General features: G+C 35.0%; 1 protein-coding gene across 1 annotated transcript in view; it reads right to left on the reverse strand.

The window, feature by feature from the left end:
* Nucleotides 1–1,725: 1,725 nt before the first annotated feature.
* The window catches only part of LOC111044286 (mothers against decapentaplegic homolog 6), a 73,720-nt gene continuing 53,489 nt past the window's right edge, over nt 1,726–21,956 (reverse strand). Inside the window, 4 exon segments of the mRNA XM_039435166.1 lie at nt 1,726–2,331; nt 4,054–4,266; nt 5,568–5,921; nt 19,552–19,632. Of these exon segments, the coding sequence (XP_039291100.1) occupies nt 2,120–2,331; nt 4,054–4,266; nt 5,568–5,921; nt 19,552–19,632 (860 nt within the window). The 3' untranslated portion in view covers nt 1,726–2,119.

Consider the following 21,956-nt stretch of genomic DNA (forward strand, 5'->3'; position numbering starts at 1 on the left):
GGCCGCCGAAAACAATGGATAGACAGGTAGAAGTTCTAGTGACCCTTCAGTGGTCGCCTATTGTTATTGAATTTCGACATTTTCGTGGTCTATTGTTACATTTACCACTCCGAGTGCCGGTTGCACAACATCAGGTTAAATTTTAACCGTGATTAATTTCACGAACACCAATCAGAGAAGGCGTTTTTGAAAAGACGGCTTCTCTGATTGGTTCTCGTGGAATTAATCACGGTTAAAATTTAACCGGCTGTTGTGCAACCGGGCCCGAGCAATATATTGGTGGACCAGTGTGGTTACTAGAAGGCACTTTCAGCAGTAAACCAGTGGTAGCATACAGTGATTGGATAAACACATACATGACTATCGATGACAAGTACAAATTTAGTGAAACGTACGTGGTGTGTGAAGCCCACATCGATTTTTGGACGGACATTAGTTAGCAATCCTTATAAATTCTATGAGATCGAATGGGACTTGACAAACGTATGCTACACATCATATATTTGCCAAGTTGTGTGCAATCTAATAGAATTTGAAAGGACGTCAGAAAATCGTACGTTCAATAAGTATCGAATTGTATGTAACTCAATTTAGTCTGTATACAGCTTGTGAGCAAGTTGAGTTTCATCAAATGAGAATAATACAATAATGACAAGTACTTGATCACTGATTTACATCCAATAATTACAGAGAATACAAGTAGGTTACAGATGTATAGTGCAAAGTAACAGATAAGTTGGTGCTACCAGTTAGAATTGCCTTGAAGAAAGCACACGGGGCCACTAATGAGGGTAATGAAGCGGAATCAGAGGACAATAAAGTATGCTAGTCGAGAGTTAGAGGATGCACCTTTTTGGAACGATAGCCTAGTGCGGCCCCGTCTCCTATCTTTTACCCAATCAAAGTTTTCGAACAAATATGGACCGTGAACAAGTCTGGACTAAATTTATGTTACAATTTTTGTTTTCCTAAACGTAATGGCAGCGTGTGAATCGATTTTTCACAATTTTAAAAACATACAATCATCAATTTTCACATTTTTTCAAATATTTATTAAGGCGAGTTAAGGCAAAGCACATAGGAAGCCGTGATAGCAAAACCGTGCTCATTATACTTACAGTACTTATCAGTGTAATTTCAAACAGTCCTAACCCTAACCAACGATATTGTCATCTATTTGTTACAGTTTAAGGGTTCAGAAAAATCAAAATATAACTCTCAACAAGCAAAATTTCAAACCCCCAAACTTAACAAACCAATGACAATATCTCCATACTAATCAACCCTGAGCTATATATTTCTTGTACCCCTTTAAACGTTGCGATTTCTTTTAGACCAATATATTCAATTCTATGGAGGTTATCCAACCATATAATTCTTTCAATCTATACACAGTCAATTTTGTTAAAATATTTTTCTGCCTGGACATTAAAGCTCATATATGAGACCAGTTCTTTAGATACTGAGGCCCGTTCTTGATCTCTGTTTCTATAGTGTGGTTCACGTTATAATGGCAGTGGATAAAGATAGAAGAATAGCGATGCCGATTCTCTGCATACTAACTGTAGGAAAAATTTAATGTGAAATACGTGCGCAAAGTTCCTCTGCTGCACTCAAGAAACCATTCCGCCCTCGCCTACGGCTCGTGCGTAAACGTTTCTTTCGGTGCAGCAAACTGTCACTTTGTGCACTAGTTGCACAAATAACTATTCTACACTGTCAAAAACATAATTGGCATTGTTGTGGACCTAGAAAAGGATAGTACCACCGGCTTTGTCGAATGATAGACAAATACTGTCATTATAACGTGGACCTCACTATAGAAGCAACCTAAGGCCCTTAAACACTTCACAATTCATTCTAAGTCCTCCAAGACCACCTATTAAACGTTTTCAACTATTTTATTATACTCCACCAACTTACCAAACGTATTTCAAGGCCCCCTACACATCACACTAGTCCTGTAAGGCCACCCTACACCGGACATCACATATAAGGCACCAAACAACGCCCTCACACACTGTACAATTCAATCTAAGTCCAATCCACCAACTCATCAAACGTTTTCTAAGGCCCCTGCACATCAGACGAGTCCTCTAAGTCCACCCTACACCGGACATCACCTACACGGTGCTAGCAGTACCTCGAGCCAAGTGGGGCAAGCGGTGACCTCCTGGCGGGAGTACTTGGGTCCCCAGCCCTTGACGAAGCTGATGCGGACGGAGTTGGGGTCTACTGGACCCGCTGGCGTTGTGATTGTACGCGCATGCGCCGAGGCAGGCGTAACGCAGTCGCAGCGTGACGTAACGCCCGGTGACGTTACCTGATCACCTAAAAATCAAACAAAACAATCAATTAATGTAACGGATTGAATTCTGTTGTTATAATAGAGCACTGTGACTGTGGCGTTACCTGCTTATATAAAATTGAAACGAATCAATCGATTAAATAATGCTGAAGGTTCAATAAACTGTTCTCACATAGTGTACGTTCTGTGTACAGTAAATTGTTCCAGTTCCAATCGTAAATTGTTCCATCACGTGACTAGTGCAAAATGCTCCCATGGAACGCCATTTCAAAATCGTTGGCGCGCACATATAAAGTTGATTTACACTAAAATGTGTCGTTTACTAGCTGCGTGAATGAATAAAGGCTGTTTTACAAACCTACCGTCTAGAAAAGTGTGCATTTCTCTCATTCCATTACTCTCAAATTGTCTATAAAGAAAGAATAATTCATTTAACGAATGGTTATCTAACATTATTTTGTTGGTTATGTATTCTATGGTTATGCTATAGTAAACAAACTATCAGCGCATGCGCAGAGAAGCAAGCAGACTACAATTCAATCGACCAATGAGAGCTCAGATAATTGGAACTGTACCAGGCCGGAAAATTTACCACATTACATGTACACAGAACTGGCCCATAGCTTCACCAAAAATTAATACTAGAGCCCAGTTGCACAAAAGCCGGTTAAATTTTGATCGTGGTTATTTCCACGAGAACCAATCCGAGAAGGCTTTTTAGAGACGGCTTCTCTGATTGGTTCTTGTGAAATTAACTACGATTAAAACTTCCCACGATTCCATGGGTTTTTAAATCTGTATCTTAGATCAAGCTCTCTCAGAAAAGACATATTCAAGTCTTTCTCTCTAAGATATAGACATAGAGACCTATAGTATCCCAGATAACTCTCTGTATGTCCGCAACCTCATCATTTACTTTATAAGATGGAGAATAGAATTATACCATAGAAAAAAGCATAAGAAGATATCCCATGGTATAGGGCGTTCGTGTTCCAAATTAGAAGCAGAGTTTTTGTCAACTCAAACTGATTACGGTCGACTACTGTCTATTATTACTGTTTTGGTTGAGTTAGTGTGTAAGAACGGTACAGTATGAGCATAGAGAAACAATAGCGTAAGTAGATATCCCATGGTATAGGTCGTTTATGTCGCAACTTTTACTGTTATCTCAAGCCGATTACTGTCGATTATTGTCGATTTTTATGTTTTGACCGGGTAAGAGTGTATGAACGGCACAATATGGGAGACTACCAACGTCATAAAGCTTCACAGGAAAGAACTACGTGGACTATCAGCTTGAGATAACAGTAAAAGTCGCGACATAAACGCCCTATACCATGGGTTATCTACTTATGCTATGGTTTCTCCATGATTATACTCAATAGAAAATTAGTTTGGAACATAAACGCCTTATACTAAGGGATATCTTCTTATGCTATCTTTTCTCTATTAGTTGCGACATAAACGCCCTATACCATGGGATATCTACTTATGCTATTGTTTCTCTATGATTATACTCAATACAAAATTAGTTTGGAACATGAACGCCTTATACCAAGGGATATCTTCTTATGCTATCTTTTCTCTATTAGTTGCGACATAAACGCCCTATACCATGGGATATCTACTTATGCTATTGTTTCTCTATGATTATACTCAATACAAAATTAGTTTGGAACATGAACGCCTTATACCAAGGGATATCTTCTTATGCTATCTTTTCTCCAGACTGTTGAATATCTGACCTGTAGGACATGTACAATGCGGCCTGACAAACACGTTGAGACAGTGGCCGGGAGGCACCCGCTGCACCAGGAGTGGGGCCGAGGGTGAGTAGTGCGAGGGCGGAGGTGGGGAACAGTCGGGGTCGTCCATGAAGGAGGGCGAGTGCACAAACATGGGCGATTCACTCCGATTATACGCCCACACACCGTCCGATTCTAGGCACAGTGTTACACCTAAAACAAATTGACAAAATATCAGCCAAATTGAAAATTAACGAGTGGAAAAATGCATTAGAATCTATATCCTATTATACAGAGTGTTCCAGAGAAACGGGAAATTTTGAAAGTTGAATAATTTCAAGAAAAACAAATCTTTAAATAAAGTTTTTCATAACATTCAATAGTAAAAATAATGCCATTTTAGAATAAATAATACCGTAATATTCATTTTTTGAAGATGAAATCTTGCCGTATTCCTTTTTTACACATACAATCCTGTAGTCTCTTCATCACATTGTCCATGGTTTGACGTAACATTACAACTGGAATTTGAAATCGCTTCTCGAATCTTTGCTTTCAATTCTTCCGTTGTTGCAGAATTGGAGGCCAAGATTCTAGTGGCACACTAAGAACAGGGTTGAAAAAATTTCCAAGGATACGCTAAAAATATTAGCTTTTTCAAGAACTAATAGGCAAAAATTGTTCAAATTTTGAACAGAAGTTCAGCTAGGGTCTAGAAATTTTGTCCTGAGAGGACTTTGCAATTACACTCAAGATAGGAGGTTTTACAGTGTTTTTCTGTGTTTTCTAAGCTTTTTCATGAACTACAGTTGAACCTCTGTTTAACAACGTCGATTATCACGAGAAAAAAATTGCTGCAAAGAGGTATTCGTTATTGAGAGGTTGTTCTGTCATGAAAACTGCCACGATCTTATGGACTTTTTACAGTACTTCGGTTCAGCTAAGGTTTACAATGTTATAATAAATAAATAAATAAATTATATATATAAGGTGTTGTTGTAATATATAAGTTGTATAAGGTGTTGAGAATTACGCCAAAGATACGCCCAAAATTGGCGTTTTCCTTGCTTTTTCAAGAGAAGAAAATGTTTAAATTTGCTACATGATTTTAATGTTTGTTGTACACTTCAGCTAAAGGTGCGTACAGATATACGCGCTGCGAACATGAACAATTCACTTTTTAATCAGCTGACTATATCTGTATTTTTACAGAAACGATATAGCATAAGAAACTATAAGATACAGATATAAAAAGCTTGGCATCAGCTGATTAAAAGTGAATTGCTCATGTTCGCGGCGCGTAAATCTGTACGCACCTTAAGGTGTACAATGTTGTATAAGGTGTTGAGAATTACGCCGAAGATACGCCCAAAATTGGCGTTTTCTCAGCTTTTTCAAGAGCAGAAAATGTTCAAATTTGCTACATATTTGCAGCTACTGAATTTAATGTTTGTTGTACACTGTGAACGAAGAAGAATAAAATAAAATTTACAATTATTTCAATTTCAACCAACCTCGTCCAATCTTCTCCCTAGCCCGTCTGACCACATCGGGCGTGTGTTGATCAGGCGGAGAGGGGGGCGGCGACATCACATTGTTGTTCTGCGCAGTCGCACAGTTGTTGTTCACCGGTGAGCCGCTGCAGTTGGCCGCGTTCTGAGCGTGCGTCGGCGAGCCGCCACCGGTGCAATTGACCGCGTTCTGCGGCGAAAAGCTGTGCATCGCCAGTGCGGCCAGACAGAGACCGTCGCCGCGCGGCTCGTCCCAGAACACGTCGATTGTGGGCCGGTTCACACCGTACTGCCGGCCGACACGCCGTGACAGCTCCCAGTAGGCCAGACGACACCATTCCGAACTGCAACGGTCGCCTAGAAATCAACAGAGAATTGAGGGAATTAGATTAAAATGTCGAGAAAATAATATGCATGAAATAGCACACCAACATTGCAAAAAGAAAAAACAGTTGAAGATTTTTTTGAATCACAATGGCGCCTCGTGTCTTTAACAAGTGTGTGTGACATTTCATATGAATAAATAAATAAATGTTTATTTCCCCCCCAAAAAAAACTAAAACTACTACATCAATTACAGAAAATATTAGATAATTTACAATTACATACAATAGTTAGTTACAATAAAAATTTCTTATAATTTATTTATTTATTTATTCAATCATTCAGAATTACACAACTTACAGAAAAGTACCACAGGCTAAATCGCCCAAAACGTTCCAATTCTAATTTATACAACAGTCCAAATATAGTTAGGTTATGTATAACTTCAAAATAATGTGTATAATGTTTTTACAATTCTTATAATGTTCTTATAATGTGTCCTCTACATGTTCAGTGTATTCTGTGTGGAAATTGACCTACTCCACTATGGCTTACCATGTTCTAGAGTAGGTTTTGAAGAAGGCTATTTTATATGACTAAATAAATATGAATAAATTTAAAAGATGGGATACGCCAACATTCGGAAAAGACGAATAATAATAAACGACAAACACGAAGAACAAGAGAAAGAAGGTGATGGAAAGAGAAAGAGAAACAAGATGATGAAGGAGAAGAATCAGAGGAGAAAATATGTGATGAAAAGAGGAAGAAGAAGACAATAAGATGATGAAGGAGAATTGAATAGGAGAAGAAAAATGTGATGAAATGAGGAAGAAGAACAACAAGATGATGAAGGAGAAGAATAGGAGGAGAAGGAGGAGAAGAAAAATGTGATGAAATGAGGAAGAAGAACAACAACAAGATGATGAAGGAGAAGAATAGGAGTTGAAGGAGTAGGAGGAGGAAGAGGAAGAGGAGGATAGAGTTGAAGAGGAGTGCATGATAAAAATAAGTATTACGGGTTTTCGGACAAACGGCGCCAGGTCCCCCCCCTCTATTCTCCCCCCCAACCCACCGTCAACAATATTATGATGACGTCACAAACGCGACTGCTGCCAATAATAATTGACACCGCCATCTGGTGGCCAAACTATTAACTAAACAATAAAACTTCCTCCCAAAAAAAATGTTCAAGTTCAGTAAAATTAACATTGTATAGTGAGGTCCACGTTATAATGACAGTGGAGAAAGATAGGAGAAAAGCGTTGCCGATTCTCTGCCTTGCCACTGTCTTCTATAGAGGATACCGGTTTATCTTATGTAATATTAACTGTTCATTCTTGTTTTAAATAATCATTTACGTTTTATTCTTCAAGAAAAATATTTCTCAATGATTAAAACTATCAATTTCCATAATTGAGAATAAATATTTTGTTAAATATATTCATTTGTTAAAAACAATGATTTTATTATATATTTTCTGATACTCGAGATAAGATATTTTTGTTATTATATTTCTATATAGTTGAAAACGATCTACCAACGTTGCGGAGCTAGAAAAGGATAGCGTTATCGGCTTTATCGAATGATAGACAAGGACAGCAACACTAATGTCAATCAAATAATGCCTTTATAACCTGGACCTAACTATAAAAGATCCAAAACGAGTGCCAAAGGGTTTCTTTCAAGTCTCAAACCCCTAAAGGGTAGAAAAAAAACAACAGAATATCGACAAGAATTTCTAATCACATCTAAAGGTCACAACTGTTGGCGACAGATATATACACCATTATAATGTCATTTGAAATGCTGAATTAGTCTTCACTATATTACAAGGTGGTAACATATTATAAATTTTCTATCAATCTATCATCATCATCATCATATCATCATCATCATAGAATTCTTCTTCGTCGTCTTCGTTTTCTCCTGACTTCTTTTCCTCTTCCTCCATTTTCTTCTTCTCTATAATTCTCCTTTCTGTTTCTTAATTTTTCTTCATCTTCACCTCCTCCTTCTCCATCTTGTTCTTCTTCCTTTTTCACATTATCTCCTTCTCCCTTTTTTCTTCTTCTCCTTATAAAGTATCCTTCCTCTTTTTCCTCCTTCCCCAACTCCTTATAATCTTTCTTCCTTCCTCTTCATTTTTCTTCTTCATAATTATCCTCTCTACCAACTACTCTAACCTCTCTCTTCTTTCTACCATTCTTCAACCTCACCTTATTCTTTCTTCCATCCTCTTAGTCATTGTCATTATCATCATCATCATCATCATCATCATCATCATCATCATCATCATCATAATCATTCAAGAGCCCTTCGGCTCCCTTTTGACGAGTCTGTCTACATGCACACGCACACACACACCAACACAGACACCTGCCAGCCCTTTCCAAAACACAGACCCTACCCCTTAAACCCCACAAACCCCTGCCCTAAAACCCCAAAAATAAGAGCCCTTTTCGCTCGCCGGCTGCAAAAATCCCCCACTGGCGCCTCCAATCATATACAACTATATCTATGGCGCCTATGGTTAGTTAATCACTGCTATGTATATATAGAGTCACGTGTCACCAGACAATAGTGACATCCACGTTACAATGGCATTGAAGAAAGATACAGCGTTGCCGATTCTCTGCCTTGTCATTGCCTTCTATAAAAGATTACTGATACCGGTATATCTGATGTAATATCAACTGTTCATTATTGTTTTTGAATAATAAATTAATATCGGGGCACCGAGCTTCTTTCTTTATTTTTATTTATTGATAAACAGACCACAATTCTCTAGAATGATCGTGTTTATATTTCACAGCTGGCTATATGTCATCTTATGAATTTCGGGGATGCGATATTTTGATTTTTCACATACTCACTCGCTCACTCACTTCTTTACTATCCACAGATGTTTCAGCCAAGGATGAATTATCCTTTTAATGTCGTTCAGCGAGTTTTCCCAAGGATGAGAGCTAGTGCAATCGAATTTTTATATCATAAACCTACTACAGTATGTTCCAAATTTAGTGAAAATCGTTAGAGCCGTTTTCGAGATCCGTTGAACATAAATAACCAGATATAAATATAAATGAATAACCAGATATAAAAATACTGAAATTGCATGCTTAATATAATAGGATATTTAATCGTCAAGATAATCTATTTTTCAATATCAAATAGTAGATTTCCATAATTTAGATTGAATATTTTGTACACATAGTGAAGTCCATGTTGTAATTGCAGTGGAGGAAGATGAGAGAACAGCGGTGCCGATTCTCTGCCTTACCACTGCCTTCTATAGAAGATAGCTGACACCAGTACATCTGATGTAATATTAACTATTCATTATTGTTTTAAATGATCAATTTTATGTTATTCGTCAATAAATATATTTTTCAACGATTCAATTATAAATTTTCAAGATCGAAATTTAATATTTTGTTGATTAATTACATTTCTACATTGTTAGAAAACGATCTGACAACAGAGCAAAGCGAGAGAGAGATAGCGCTATCCGCCTTGTTGGATGAAAGACAAGGATAGCAATACCATTGCTAATCAAACACTGCCATTATAACGTGGACCTCACTATGGTTATTATTGAAGAATATGGTCATATCTCTACATTGTTGGAAAACTATCTGAAACAGTGCGTAGTTGGAAAAGGATAGAGCTATCAGCTTTGTCTGATTACAGACAAGGATAGCAACTAATCAGGTGCTGACTTTACAATCCGAATCTACTACTTTGGAACAACACACTAATCGTCAACAAGGAGTGATGTTGAAAATATATTGAGTCACTCAAATGACGTCACGGGAAGGTGTAAGTGCGTGAGGCGCCTTGGCGCATTAATGCGTCTATCTGAGTGCGTCTCACGCATAAATGCGTCGCCTAATCACGCATAAAATGTACACTGACTCATCACACAAGTTCGGGGGTTTCCCAAGGAGTCATCTTTCAAAAATCACCCTTTCAGTGCCCAAGTAAACTACTCGACTGATTAAATTAAAATTTTGCATATATATTCTCAGTTTACCGTGGTTGATTGAAGGCCTATTTTCAATTCTTCAAGATTTCATTACTTCATGTTTTTAGATTGTGATGTTTTTAATTAAAATTACCGTTGCGGAGCACGGGTTACCAGCTAGTCTATAATAATATTGTCTCCTATAGGCCAACATCTATAATAATTGTTTCTACTAGTGTTATATTCGTCTATGATTGTCTCCTATCATGTATAAGATCATCTACTATTATTGTCTCCTATAAGTCTACTAGTAGTTCTGTGAACAGTAGACCTCACGCAGTATTCTCATCCACTACTACCTGATTGAGACTATAGACCTTATAAAAATACAGCAATAAACTGGCTTCTCCACACATCTGTGTAATCACTTGTCAGCTGATTTATGATAAATAATTCTATAGTCTGATTTTTACTCTAATATTGGCGTATGAAGGAGGCTCCTTTTTCCTTTTTTATTATCCTTGAAATGCATAATTTCCAAAAACCTTGTATATAAGTCGACGCGCAATTAAAAAAGGAACGTACCTGTCAAATTTCATGAAAATCTATTACCGCGTTTCGACGTAAATGCGCAACATATAAACATTTAAATATTCAAACATTAAGAGAAATTAATGCCAAACCGTCGACTTGAATCTTAGACCTAACTTCGCTCGGTCAATAATATTTGTTTCTACTATAGTCTCCTACAAGTCCACTATAAGTCTACAATTGTCCACAATAAAAGTCTACTATAATTTTTCTCCTATATGACTATAATAATATTGATTATACTACAGTCTCCCACAAGTCTATGATTGTCCCCTATTATACGATCATCTCCCAAATTGAAAACAAATTCCCACCCTGAAAATAATCCCAAACATTACTAGCGCAACACAAAACCCTCACAAACTACCATCAAAAACCCTTGAATTTTAATAATACCACACTATCCACAACAATTACGAGCGCCAGAGAAAATAAAATCCACGTGAGAGACTCGTAAAAAGCCACAAAAAATTCGAGTAATTCTTTTGTTCCGATGCGCAGCGCACCAGTAATTTAGTCTACGGAAATCGTACAGACAGTCGGCGGGAGAAAAAGAGGAGAAAAACAGTGGGAGAGAGAGAGAGAGTGAGTGAGTGAGAGAGAGAGAGAAAAGTGATAAGGAGACCTGGCGCCTCATGCTTTCCACATTCTCATCCCAATAATCACTTGGCAACCGTGCAGCAGTTGTGGGAAGGCGCCACCAACGTGCTACAGAAAGGATACTCACGATGATACGGGGACTGTAGTTGTGTATCCTCTAGAATGATACACAGATACTTTGTATCATATGAGATTATACGATCATAATTGACCAAGCGAAGTGAAGTCTAAGATTCAAGTCGACGGTTTGGCATTTCTCTTAATGTTTAAATGTTGCGCATTTACGGCGAAACGCGGTAATAGATTTTCATGAAATTTGAGAGATATGTTCCTTTTTTAATTGCGCGTCGACGAATATACAAGGTTTTTGGAAATTTTGCATTTCAAGGATAATATAAAAGGAAAAAGGAGCCTCCTTCATACACCAATATTCGAGTAAAAATCAGACTATAGAATTATTCATCATAAATCAGCTGACAAGTGATTAGGTCTATAGTTTCAATCAGTTACTTGTGGATGAGAATACTGCGTGAGGTCTAGTGTTCACAGAACTACTAGTATTTGTGTCAAATACATTGGAAATACTGGATCAAAGTATTTGGAAAACATATACATTTTTTGGAGAAATTTAAAGGGTTTTCACTTTCCTCTATTATTCTTCTACTCATTGATATTTTTATTCTTTATTGATTGATACAATAAGTAAATCATCAAAATGATACGGAGAGGAAAAATAAGGTAACCTTGTGCTGTTCCTCTCCCAAATTTAGGTAAGGTTACACATAGTCCGAAATAGAAGTCTTGTAGTTGAATGAAAAAGTTTATCAGAGATTGACAATGGTGTAATAACCGAAACCGGTCTTTCTAAGTATGAATAAATCTATGGTTTTTTGACAATTTCTTAGTGTTTTTCATTTAATATGAATAATTACCACAATATCAACTTCTCAACTTCACAAAATTTCACAGTTCTCAATTATTTTCACAAAGTAGATTTTTCAACTTTGATGCTTCAAAACCATTGAAATTTTGTATTATTGGTGAAGGCTGAAAGAATAAGATGTTGATATTGTCAATACCACTATATTTGTTCAAAATGGCAACGTTGCGGAGCTAGAAAAGGATAGCGTTTATCTACTTTGTCGAATGATAGACAAGGATAGCAACACCAGTGTTAATCAAATACTGTCATTATAACGTGGACCTCACTATGATATATCACATCAAACCTTATAATTTACTACCATATTTGTTGAGGGTTAAGTGTAAGAGAGGGCCGACTGCGCCCTAACTTCGCCCTCCCAGGTATAAAATGAAGGCAGTCATTCTATTCTATATTCCATTTAGAAAGCCAACAGATTCCATAAACAGTCTATTTACAATGCAACTAGGCCCCCAAGATAAGATGCAAAACCTATATTAATATTTCAGATATTCTAGTGAAGAAATTCACTCAATTTTAATGCATTCCTACATTGATAACATCACGATTGATTCAAAAAAGACTACTATATTATACACTATATTTTTGAAAATCTATATTATAATAAACGAAAGAACTGGCTTGTACATGTACGGGATAGGAAATTCACGAATGACACATCATCACGTCTCAACTACTCAACTGATTGACTTGAAATTTTGCAAATAGATTCGAAATTTAGCGAGGATGGTTATAGGCCTATTTCGAATACTTCAACATTTCATTACGTCCAGTTTTCAGCTTGTCTATAATATGATAAAGGAAAGAACTGGCTTGCACATGTACGGGGATAGGAAATTCACGAATGACGCATCATCACGTCTCAACTACTCAACTGATTGACTTGAAATTTTGCACATAGATACTCAATTTACCGAGGATGGTTATAGGCCTATTTTGAATTCTTCAACATTTCATTACGTCCAGTTTTCAGCTTGTCTATAATATGATAAAGGAAAGAATTGGCTTGCACATGTACGGGATGGGAAATAAATAATGAATGACGCATCATCACGTCTCAACTACTCAACTGAGTAACTTGAAATTTTGCAAATAGATACTCAATTTACCAAGGATGGTTAAAGGCCTATTTTAAATTCTTCAAGATTTCAGTGGGTCAAGTTTTCAGTTCGGAATAGGAAATTCACGAATGACACATAATCATGTCTCAACTACTCAACTTGAAATTTTGCATATAGACTCTCAATTTATTGAGGATGGTTATAGGCATATTCTAAATTCTACAAGATTTCAGGAGATCAAGTTTTCAGTTTGTCAAGTTCTTAATTAGACCCGTGCTCCGCAAGGATACCCTGCTGGTATTCTACTATATATATATTCTAGGAAGATTTACTCCAATTTGAATACATTCCCCATTGATAAAATCAACGCTTGATATTTCAATGATTAATTTATTCGAAAAATACTAGTATACAGTAAACAGCTGTATTTCAAACAATATTAAATATAAAAATTGAAAACTAGACAAAGAAGAAATAAATTCCTAATCATTCAAACTTATTAATTTATTTATTAGATAGAGCGAACAATACAATAGTCGGAAAAGAAAAAACAGGCTATTGCCCAAAACTTCTTCAATTTCCTGATTTTGTCACAAATTGTCCAAATATCATGTAGGTTATGTTCACTTCAATTTCAACACCAAATCTTCAATCTGAAACTATGAATCAGAATAAAACAAAAGAATTTCAAATTTAGATAAATTGATAATGAAACTTCCGTTAAAACAAAAACCAAACTTCAAATATTCACAAAATATAGAATAAAATCACTTAAATTTTGAGCTCGAAAATATCACTTTCACCATAGCTACAACAGCTATGTTAAAGTTTCATATTAAATTTAATATTCATTTCATATATTAAGTTTCAATTAAAGTTTCATATCTATTCAACTTTCTAGATCTACAATATTTCATCAATTCTAACTCCACACACAACGAATTTCAAACATAAATCCCCTTATTTCCAACTTTATCTACACCTAATCAACATCAAATTCATTCAGTGACAAAAACTGTGATTTAAATCAATAAAACCAACAGACAAACCCAAAAAAATGAGACCAAAAGTCATTCTCAAATTGAATTTTATCCTCACCAACAATATACTATCACACAGGGTGACAAAAAAATCAATAACCGAGAAAAACCGGGATCCACATTAAACGTTCAGCTTTCCTCATAACAAACATTAATGCCTCCCCCATACAACCGATGCTGACAGATATACTTGAATCTCTCATTAGAGCAACCTCATACAAGAGCCAAGAATCAAACAAAAAACAAATCAACCAGACATATCAATCATGAACAATTGACAATTTTACTCTTTTTCTTCAATTTTAATCATAATTTATTACATTAAACACAAAAACCCACTTCCATAAATCATTAATCAGTACATTAGATTGCCATTAAATTCTATCAAAAAAGCAAACTATTCCCATATCGTTCATTTTTGCAGCTGTCACTGATAACAGCCAAAGAAATATTAATGATAAACCAAGGTCATAACTATGGTAAAATTCACTTTAAACTGTCAGAATTCCTGATTAACTACACAAACACTTCCCGTTCAAACAATACTGACAGTTGAAAGTCATCCCACTGCAGAGATAACAGCCTGTTGCAATAATTAAATTGCCATAAATTTGGTCGAATTTCACTACTTGCATTTCAAACAAAAACATAATACGTTGTCTTCATGCTTCTATGCTACAGAATAGACAAACCACTGTATCATAATTTCACTTCAAAATGTCAGGATTTCTTATAAAAAACAATCAATGTTTTCCATTTAACTGATTCTGACAGTCTCAAGAGTTTCTCACACTAGAGAGAACAAAAACTAAAAATATTTTCAATACCATTTATGGTATAACCTAAATCAGAGGTTACTATTTTTAGGAGTGATATAATATGATAACAATTGTAGACAGATTAATCAGCTCAATATTGTCTCAGAAAATATTTCTGAAACTGAAGGTTCCATATTTTCCTATATTAGGACAGAAAAGTGATTAACTTTCAACAAAAAATTATGACGCACAGAGTTCATCCAAGATGGTGCTACTGATTTTCTTCATCAAGATACTACTTCTGTGCTACTATTTCATTAAAATATTTTGGTTATATTTTAACAAAGAATAGGTAGTTTGGGTGGTTATATTTTACCAAAGAATAGGTCGTTTAGGAGGTTATATTTTAACAAAGAATAGGTAGTTTATAGGTCGTTTAGGTGGTTATATTTAATGAAAGAATAGGTAGTTTATAGGTCACTTAGGTGGTTATATTTTAACAAAGAATAGGTAGTTTATGGGTGGTTTAGGTGGTTATATATTTAATGAAAGAATAGGTAGTTTATGGATCACTTAGGTGGTTATATTTTAACAAAGAATAGACAGTTTATGGGTCGTTTAGGTGGTTATATTTAATGAAAGAATAGGTAGTTTATAGGTCACTTAGGTGGTTATATTCTAAGAAAGAATAAGTAGAGTTTATGGGTCATTTAAGTGGTTATATTTAATGAAAGAATAGGTAGTTTATAGGCACTCTGTGTTTATAGGTCACTTAGGTGGTTATATTTTAACAAAGAATAGTTAGTTTATAGGTCGTTTGGGTGGTTATATTTTCACAAATTAGAAACGTTTTGCAAACCATCTAAAGCGTTAGGACTTCGCATTTTCTATCATAAAATTGGTGGTCACATAAATACATGGTCGAGAAATATTTAAGAGGTCTGTCACCATCCAAGGAAGAAACCCAAGAATTTTCATAAGAAATCAGCAGTATAGTATTGAAATTCATTATATTATTATTACTAAACGAAAATCCAAATTAAATGCTGTAATTCACCCCGAAGACTTCTACTACTGCAAATATTGACAACAGGGTAAACAGCTTGATAGAAATTCGATGAGCGCTACTATTCAAAAATTATTTGTCAGCCCGGGAATCGAACCCAGTACCTCCCAATTGCCGGTCAGGAATGCTTACCCTTACACCAAACTGACAATCTCTGTTTAATCAATCTCGTTTAATAATAATTAATTCATTAGCATTTGAATAATTGTAATATCTCAGTAATTTCCATCTGTAAATTCAGTATAGTGAACACAGTATAGTACTTTAGTCAAATTCAGGAAATAAAGTCAGCACCTGATGAACATTGGTTAGCTATCCTTGTCTCTCATTAGACAAAACAGTTCCATCCTTTTCCAAGTCCACACTGTTGTCAAATCGATTGTGTTAGATTATGAATAGATATAATTGCCTCTGTCTTTTCTATCAATGCTTTCTATAGACGGTAGCTGATACAGGTTTATTGATGTACTTAATATAAACTGTTCAATCTCGCTTAAAATAATCAATTATATTTTGTTAACCAAGAAATTATATTTTTCAATAATTTCAAATTTAATTTTCATAATTAAGATGAAATATTTTGTTAATTATTTATTAATTCTACATTGCTAAAAGACGATCTGCCAACAGAGCAAAGCGAGAAAGAGATAGCGCTATCTGCTTTGTTGAATGGTAGACAAGGATAGCAATACCATTGCTAATCACTGTCATTATAACGTGGACCTCACTATAGAATAACTTGAATCACAAACTCTATATTATAGATTGCGATGGTGAAAGAGAACTGGCAACTCTGGTCTCCTATCATTTCTACTAACGTTAACCCTACAGAGACACACTTACTTCATGCTAACTCAGTAGACACACTGGGGTGTTGAACACCCCAATTTAATTTTGCATTTTTCTTTGAAAAATATGGAAAAACAAGTACTTGGACCATACTTCATCATATCTTAATCATTTTTGTTCCAAGTGCATACAGAAATCAAAAGTAAATCACTGCTTATCAATATTTATACTAATTTTAGAAGTACTGTACGTATGTTCCGCCTAAATGTTGGAGCTCCTAATCCGGTTTGAACGAATGGCTTGATCATTGCCAATGACAACTTCATCAAAAACTCACGTCTCTTCATTTTATTGTTTTGAATCTCAAGTTGTAGAGAATCATAGCATTCATTCCAATCTGATCCATCATCCCATACCACATTCGTAGTGACAATACAAATAAATCGTTGTAATAAAAGTGTTTGATAAAAGTCCTACGTAAAAGACACTCTGGGGTGTCAGACACCCCAAACGAAGAACAAGATGAGCTGGTGACCTTGTAGAATGCTATTACTGACTGGAAGTGGTGGAGAGTAGTTGACAATACTACAAACCTGATTTAAACTGGGCATATTAATCTGTTTGATATTGTCAACTGCAGAACAGAAAAAAAAATCCCTGGGGTGTGAAACACCCCAGTGTGTCTCTTCAGGGTTAGTGACACTAAAGCTGTTCAAATTGTTTTTTCATGAGACTGGCATATTTTCAGAAACTACTGAATCCCTATCAGAAGGTAGGCAGGTGAGTACACACTATACAAGGAGCACACACACCAGACAGTATCATGAAGGAAGGAAGTACCTTCCCTTCAGACTTTCGGGGGGGCCACCCACCTGTGGGGGGGGCAGGTAAACCCCCCACCACCCCACAACACCTGGCCGGACGTTTAGGCGCCACTATGACCCTAACAAACACTCTCTCTTACTCTCACACGCTTAATCTCTCTCACTCGCACTCAAGCGCCATTAATTTATCATCAGAGCGTGAGCTCACACACACACACACAAAACCAAATACACACCGTGAGAGAGAGAGAGAGAGATTGTACTTTATTTATGTAGATTACAATATATACTGGCTTACAATACAGCAAAATTGTAGATGAATTTACAAAATATAGACTAAGAAAATAATTATTGAGCTGTATATCATATGAAAAAAGCAACATGTAATAACTATAGATTAAATAGATAATATTGTTATGCATCTACATAAATTGGCGGAGCTTTGGACAAATCAATGTCCATTCTTTGGAAAGAATATTCGAAGTAACCTTCCCACTAACTCTCTACCAAAGAGAGAGAGATATTGAGATATTGAGAGAGAGAGAGAGAGAGAGAGAGAGAGATTGTAACAGAAGAGAGAGAAGGATAAAGACAGAAAGTAATACAAAGAGGGAGAGAGATAGAATGAGACAGAAGAGAGTGAGACACAGTGAGAGTGACTTAATTAACAAAATTTATTTCACCTTAATTATGAAAATTCATTACTTATAGATATAATTTCTTGCTTAATAAAATAAGCTATAATTGATCATTTTAAACTAGAACGAACAGTCAATATTAAGGCTGTGCAAAGGCTAAAAATAAACTTTCTACTCGTGATATTTTTCAAAGTTTTTCGATTTGTATATCATCAAGCTATCAAAATGAAAAAATTTTCTCAGGAAAACATTTTTTTCCGATCATTACGTTTTGAGATATGAGCGCCTAAAGTTTAAATTTTTGGGACAGAACATTCCAAATTCGGTAAGAGATAAATCCATGAGATTCAGAGGATGAATTCTTCATAGTATTGTTGATCTAGTAAAACAAAAAAATCTGAAAATATCAATTTTTGGAAAAGTTATTCAATTTACCAAAAATAACTCAAATAAAAGTTTTTTTTAGTAAATTGACAACTATCTTTAAAATTGATATTTTTAGAAAATTTTTATTTTACTGGATTGAAAATACCATGAAGAATCAATCCACTGAATCTCATGGATTTATCTCTTACTGAATTTGAAATGTTCTGTCCCAGAAATTTAAACTTTAGGCGCTCATATCTCAAAAAGTAATGATCAGAAAAAAATGTTTTCCTGAGAAAACTTTTTCATTTTGATAGCTTGATGATATACGAATCGAAAAACTTTGAAAAATATCACGAGAAGAAAGTTTATTATTAGCCTTTGCACAGCCTTTGTATCAGCTACCGTCAATAGAAGGCATTAACAAGACTGAGGATCGGCAACATTGTTCTCCTATCTTTCTCCACTGCCATTATAACGTGGACACTATACATACAAATTTAACATTGATAAATTATTAGAAAACAGAAACATTCATGGCAATATATTGAGCTGTAGAGATGTCCATGTTATAATAGTTGTGAAGAAAGATAGCAGAACAACGTTGCCGATCCTCAGTCTTGTCAATGCCTTCTATAGACGGTAGCTGATACAGGTTAATTGATGTATATTATTAACTGTTCATTCTCGTTTAAAATATAATCAATTATATTTTATCAACCAAGAAATTATATTTTTAAATAATTTAATAATGAATTTTTATAAATAATATGAAATATTTTGTTTGTTAATTATCAATTTTACATTGTTTGGCAACAGAGCAAAGTGAGAGAGAGGGATAGCGCTATCCGCTTTGTTGAATGATAGACAAGGATAGAAATAACATCGCTAATCAAACACTGCCATAATAACGTGGACCTCACTATGGTAGAGCATTCTAAGCTCTTAAATTTCTCAAGTTCTACTTGAAAGAGATCAGAAAATCCTGAAAATTTTCAAAATTTTGTTTAAAATGCTCACCTTCTCCATTGGTGGCAAGAGAGCCCCGCAGTTCGAGTTGGGTATCACCTTCACAACAGTTTCCTTCGCTCGGGGCTCGGTCTAAAAAAACACACGAAAAAAATCGAAATTTAAATCAAATTTGTGAAAACTCCATCTATTTTCATGCAATAGTTACAATTAATAATAGTTATACATTTTTAGTAAGAGCAGATTACCTATCTAGCTAAAACTGAAATACAATTTGTGAAATATACCACTATCTTGACGTCCCAATTTTCATAAAATCAATCAGAATTGCACTGTGCAAAGGTTAAAAATAAACTTTCTACTCGTGATATTTTTCCAAGTTTTTCGATTTGTATGTCATCAAGCTATCAAAATGAAAAAGTTATCTCAGGAAAACATTTTTTTTCTGATCATTACTTTTTGATATATGAGCGCCTAAAGATTGAATTTTTGGGACAGAACACTTACTTCGGTAAGAGTTAAATCCATGAGATTTAGAGGATGGATTCTTCATGGTATTGTTGATCTAGTAAAACAAAAATTTCCTGAAAATATCAATTTTTAAGATATTTATTTAATTTACTAAAAATAACTTTTAGTTTAGTTATTTTTGGTAAATTGGATAACTTTTTCAAAAATAGATATTCTCAGGAAATTTTTGTTTTACTAGATCAACAATACCATGAATAATCTATCCTCTACATCTCATGCATTTATCTCTTACCGAATTTGAAATGTCCTGTCCCAAAAATTTGAACATCAGGCGCTCATATCTCGAAAATAAATGACCAGAAAAAAAAAATGTTTTCCTGAGAAAACTTTTTCATTTTGATAGCATAATGATATACAAATCAAAAAACTTAGACAAATATCACGAGTAGAAAGTTTATTTTTAGGCTTTGCACAGCCTTAAGAAGCCGAAAACGGTTCCTAATCTATACACCAGTCAATGCAGTTTTTCACGTTTTTTTCTAGACTCCAGTTTGCAAAAAAGTCCAAGTTTTGGAGCAAGCTTAAAAGAGACCCAACGATGAAGGTCAACAAGTTATCTGTGCTAGCATCTCATCTCATCTGCACATTCAAAACCAACGCTACTCCATTATTTTTCAAATTATTTTTCTAAAATTATTATTAAACGAAAATCCAGATTGATGCTTCATTTTTCTACATTTACGTTACCGTCAAACCGTCTGACCATCCAGCTAATGACACAACTATAATAATAATGATATCATTCCATTATTACTAGTAGTTCTGTGAACAGTAGTCTGTAGACCTCATGCAGTATTCTCATCCACAAGTACCAGATTGAAACTATACACCTTATGGAAATACAGCTATAGACTGGCTTCTCCACACATCTGTGTAATCACTTGTCAGCTGATTTATGATGAATGATTCTATAGTCTGATTTTTACTCTAATATTGGCGTATGAAGGAGGCTCCTTTTCCCCTTTTATATTATCCTTGAAATGCAAAATTTCCAAAAACCTTGTATACGTCGACGCGCCATCAAAAAAGGAACATACCTGTCAAATTTCATGAAAATCTATTACCGTATTTCGCCGTAAATGCGCTACATATAAACATTTAAACTTTAAGAGAAATGCCAAACCGTCGACTTGAATCTTAGACCACACTTCGCTCGGTCAATTATTTAAGTTATAGTGAATCATTATTTGAATGTAAAAATAATTATAATGGAGGAATTGATAGAATTTCAAATTTCTGGGATAATGGAGAATTTTTTAACGGGTTTGCTTGAGTAAAGCAAGTGCCAATTTAATATTTGATTAAATAAACCAATTGATAGAAAATAAGACAATTTTTACCAGTGGTCTTTCATTAGAAAACATGTTCTTAATAACACATAACTGGGATATTTTGCTTTCGAGAGATTTCTAATAAACGAGGAAGGCCGTAGTGGATTTAAGTGGATTTTTATAACAAAATAAGGATTTATCTTACATTCTATAATATATTATCTGGTACCAACTAAATATAAGTTTGTTTCTAATAGGAATATAGTATTTCATCATTTTTGGAAGAATTCTTGATCGCTTTCCACTTTAATTACCGTACAGCTTACAGCTCTGTGGATTTTGAACCAGGAAATAGTAGCTACATAACCTCAATTTACTGATGGTTTGTAAACAAATAACAAATTTCCTGTCAAAATTAGGCTTCCTGATATTATAAACAATGACACATTCTATTACCAACATAACGCTAAACTAGTTTAACTTAAACTGGATTAGTAAATGCACTGAGAAAACCGATTCAAGTTTAAACTTTCAGATTAACTTAAACTCGATTAACTTAATCGAGTTTAGTAATCTATACTGTGCAAACGGCCCTAAGAGAAATGCCAAACCGTCGACTTGAATCTTAGACCTCACTTCGCTCGGTCAATTTTT

The sequence above is a fragment of the Nilaparvata lugens genome, chromosome 8 (assembly GCF_014356525.2).
Source record: "Nilaparvata lugens isolate BPH chromosome 8, ASM1435652v1, whole genome shotgun sequence".
In the NCBI taxonomy this organism is placed as follows: Eukaryota; Metazoa; Arthropoda; class Insecta; order Hemiptera; family Delphacidae; genus Nilaparvata; species Nilaparvata lugens.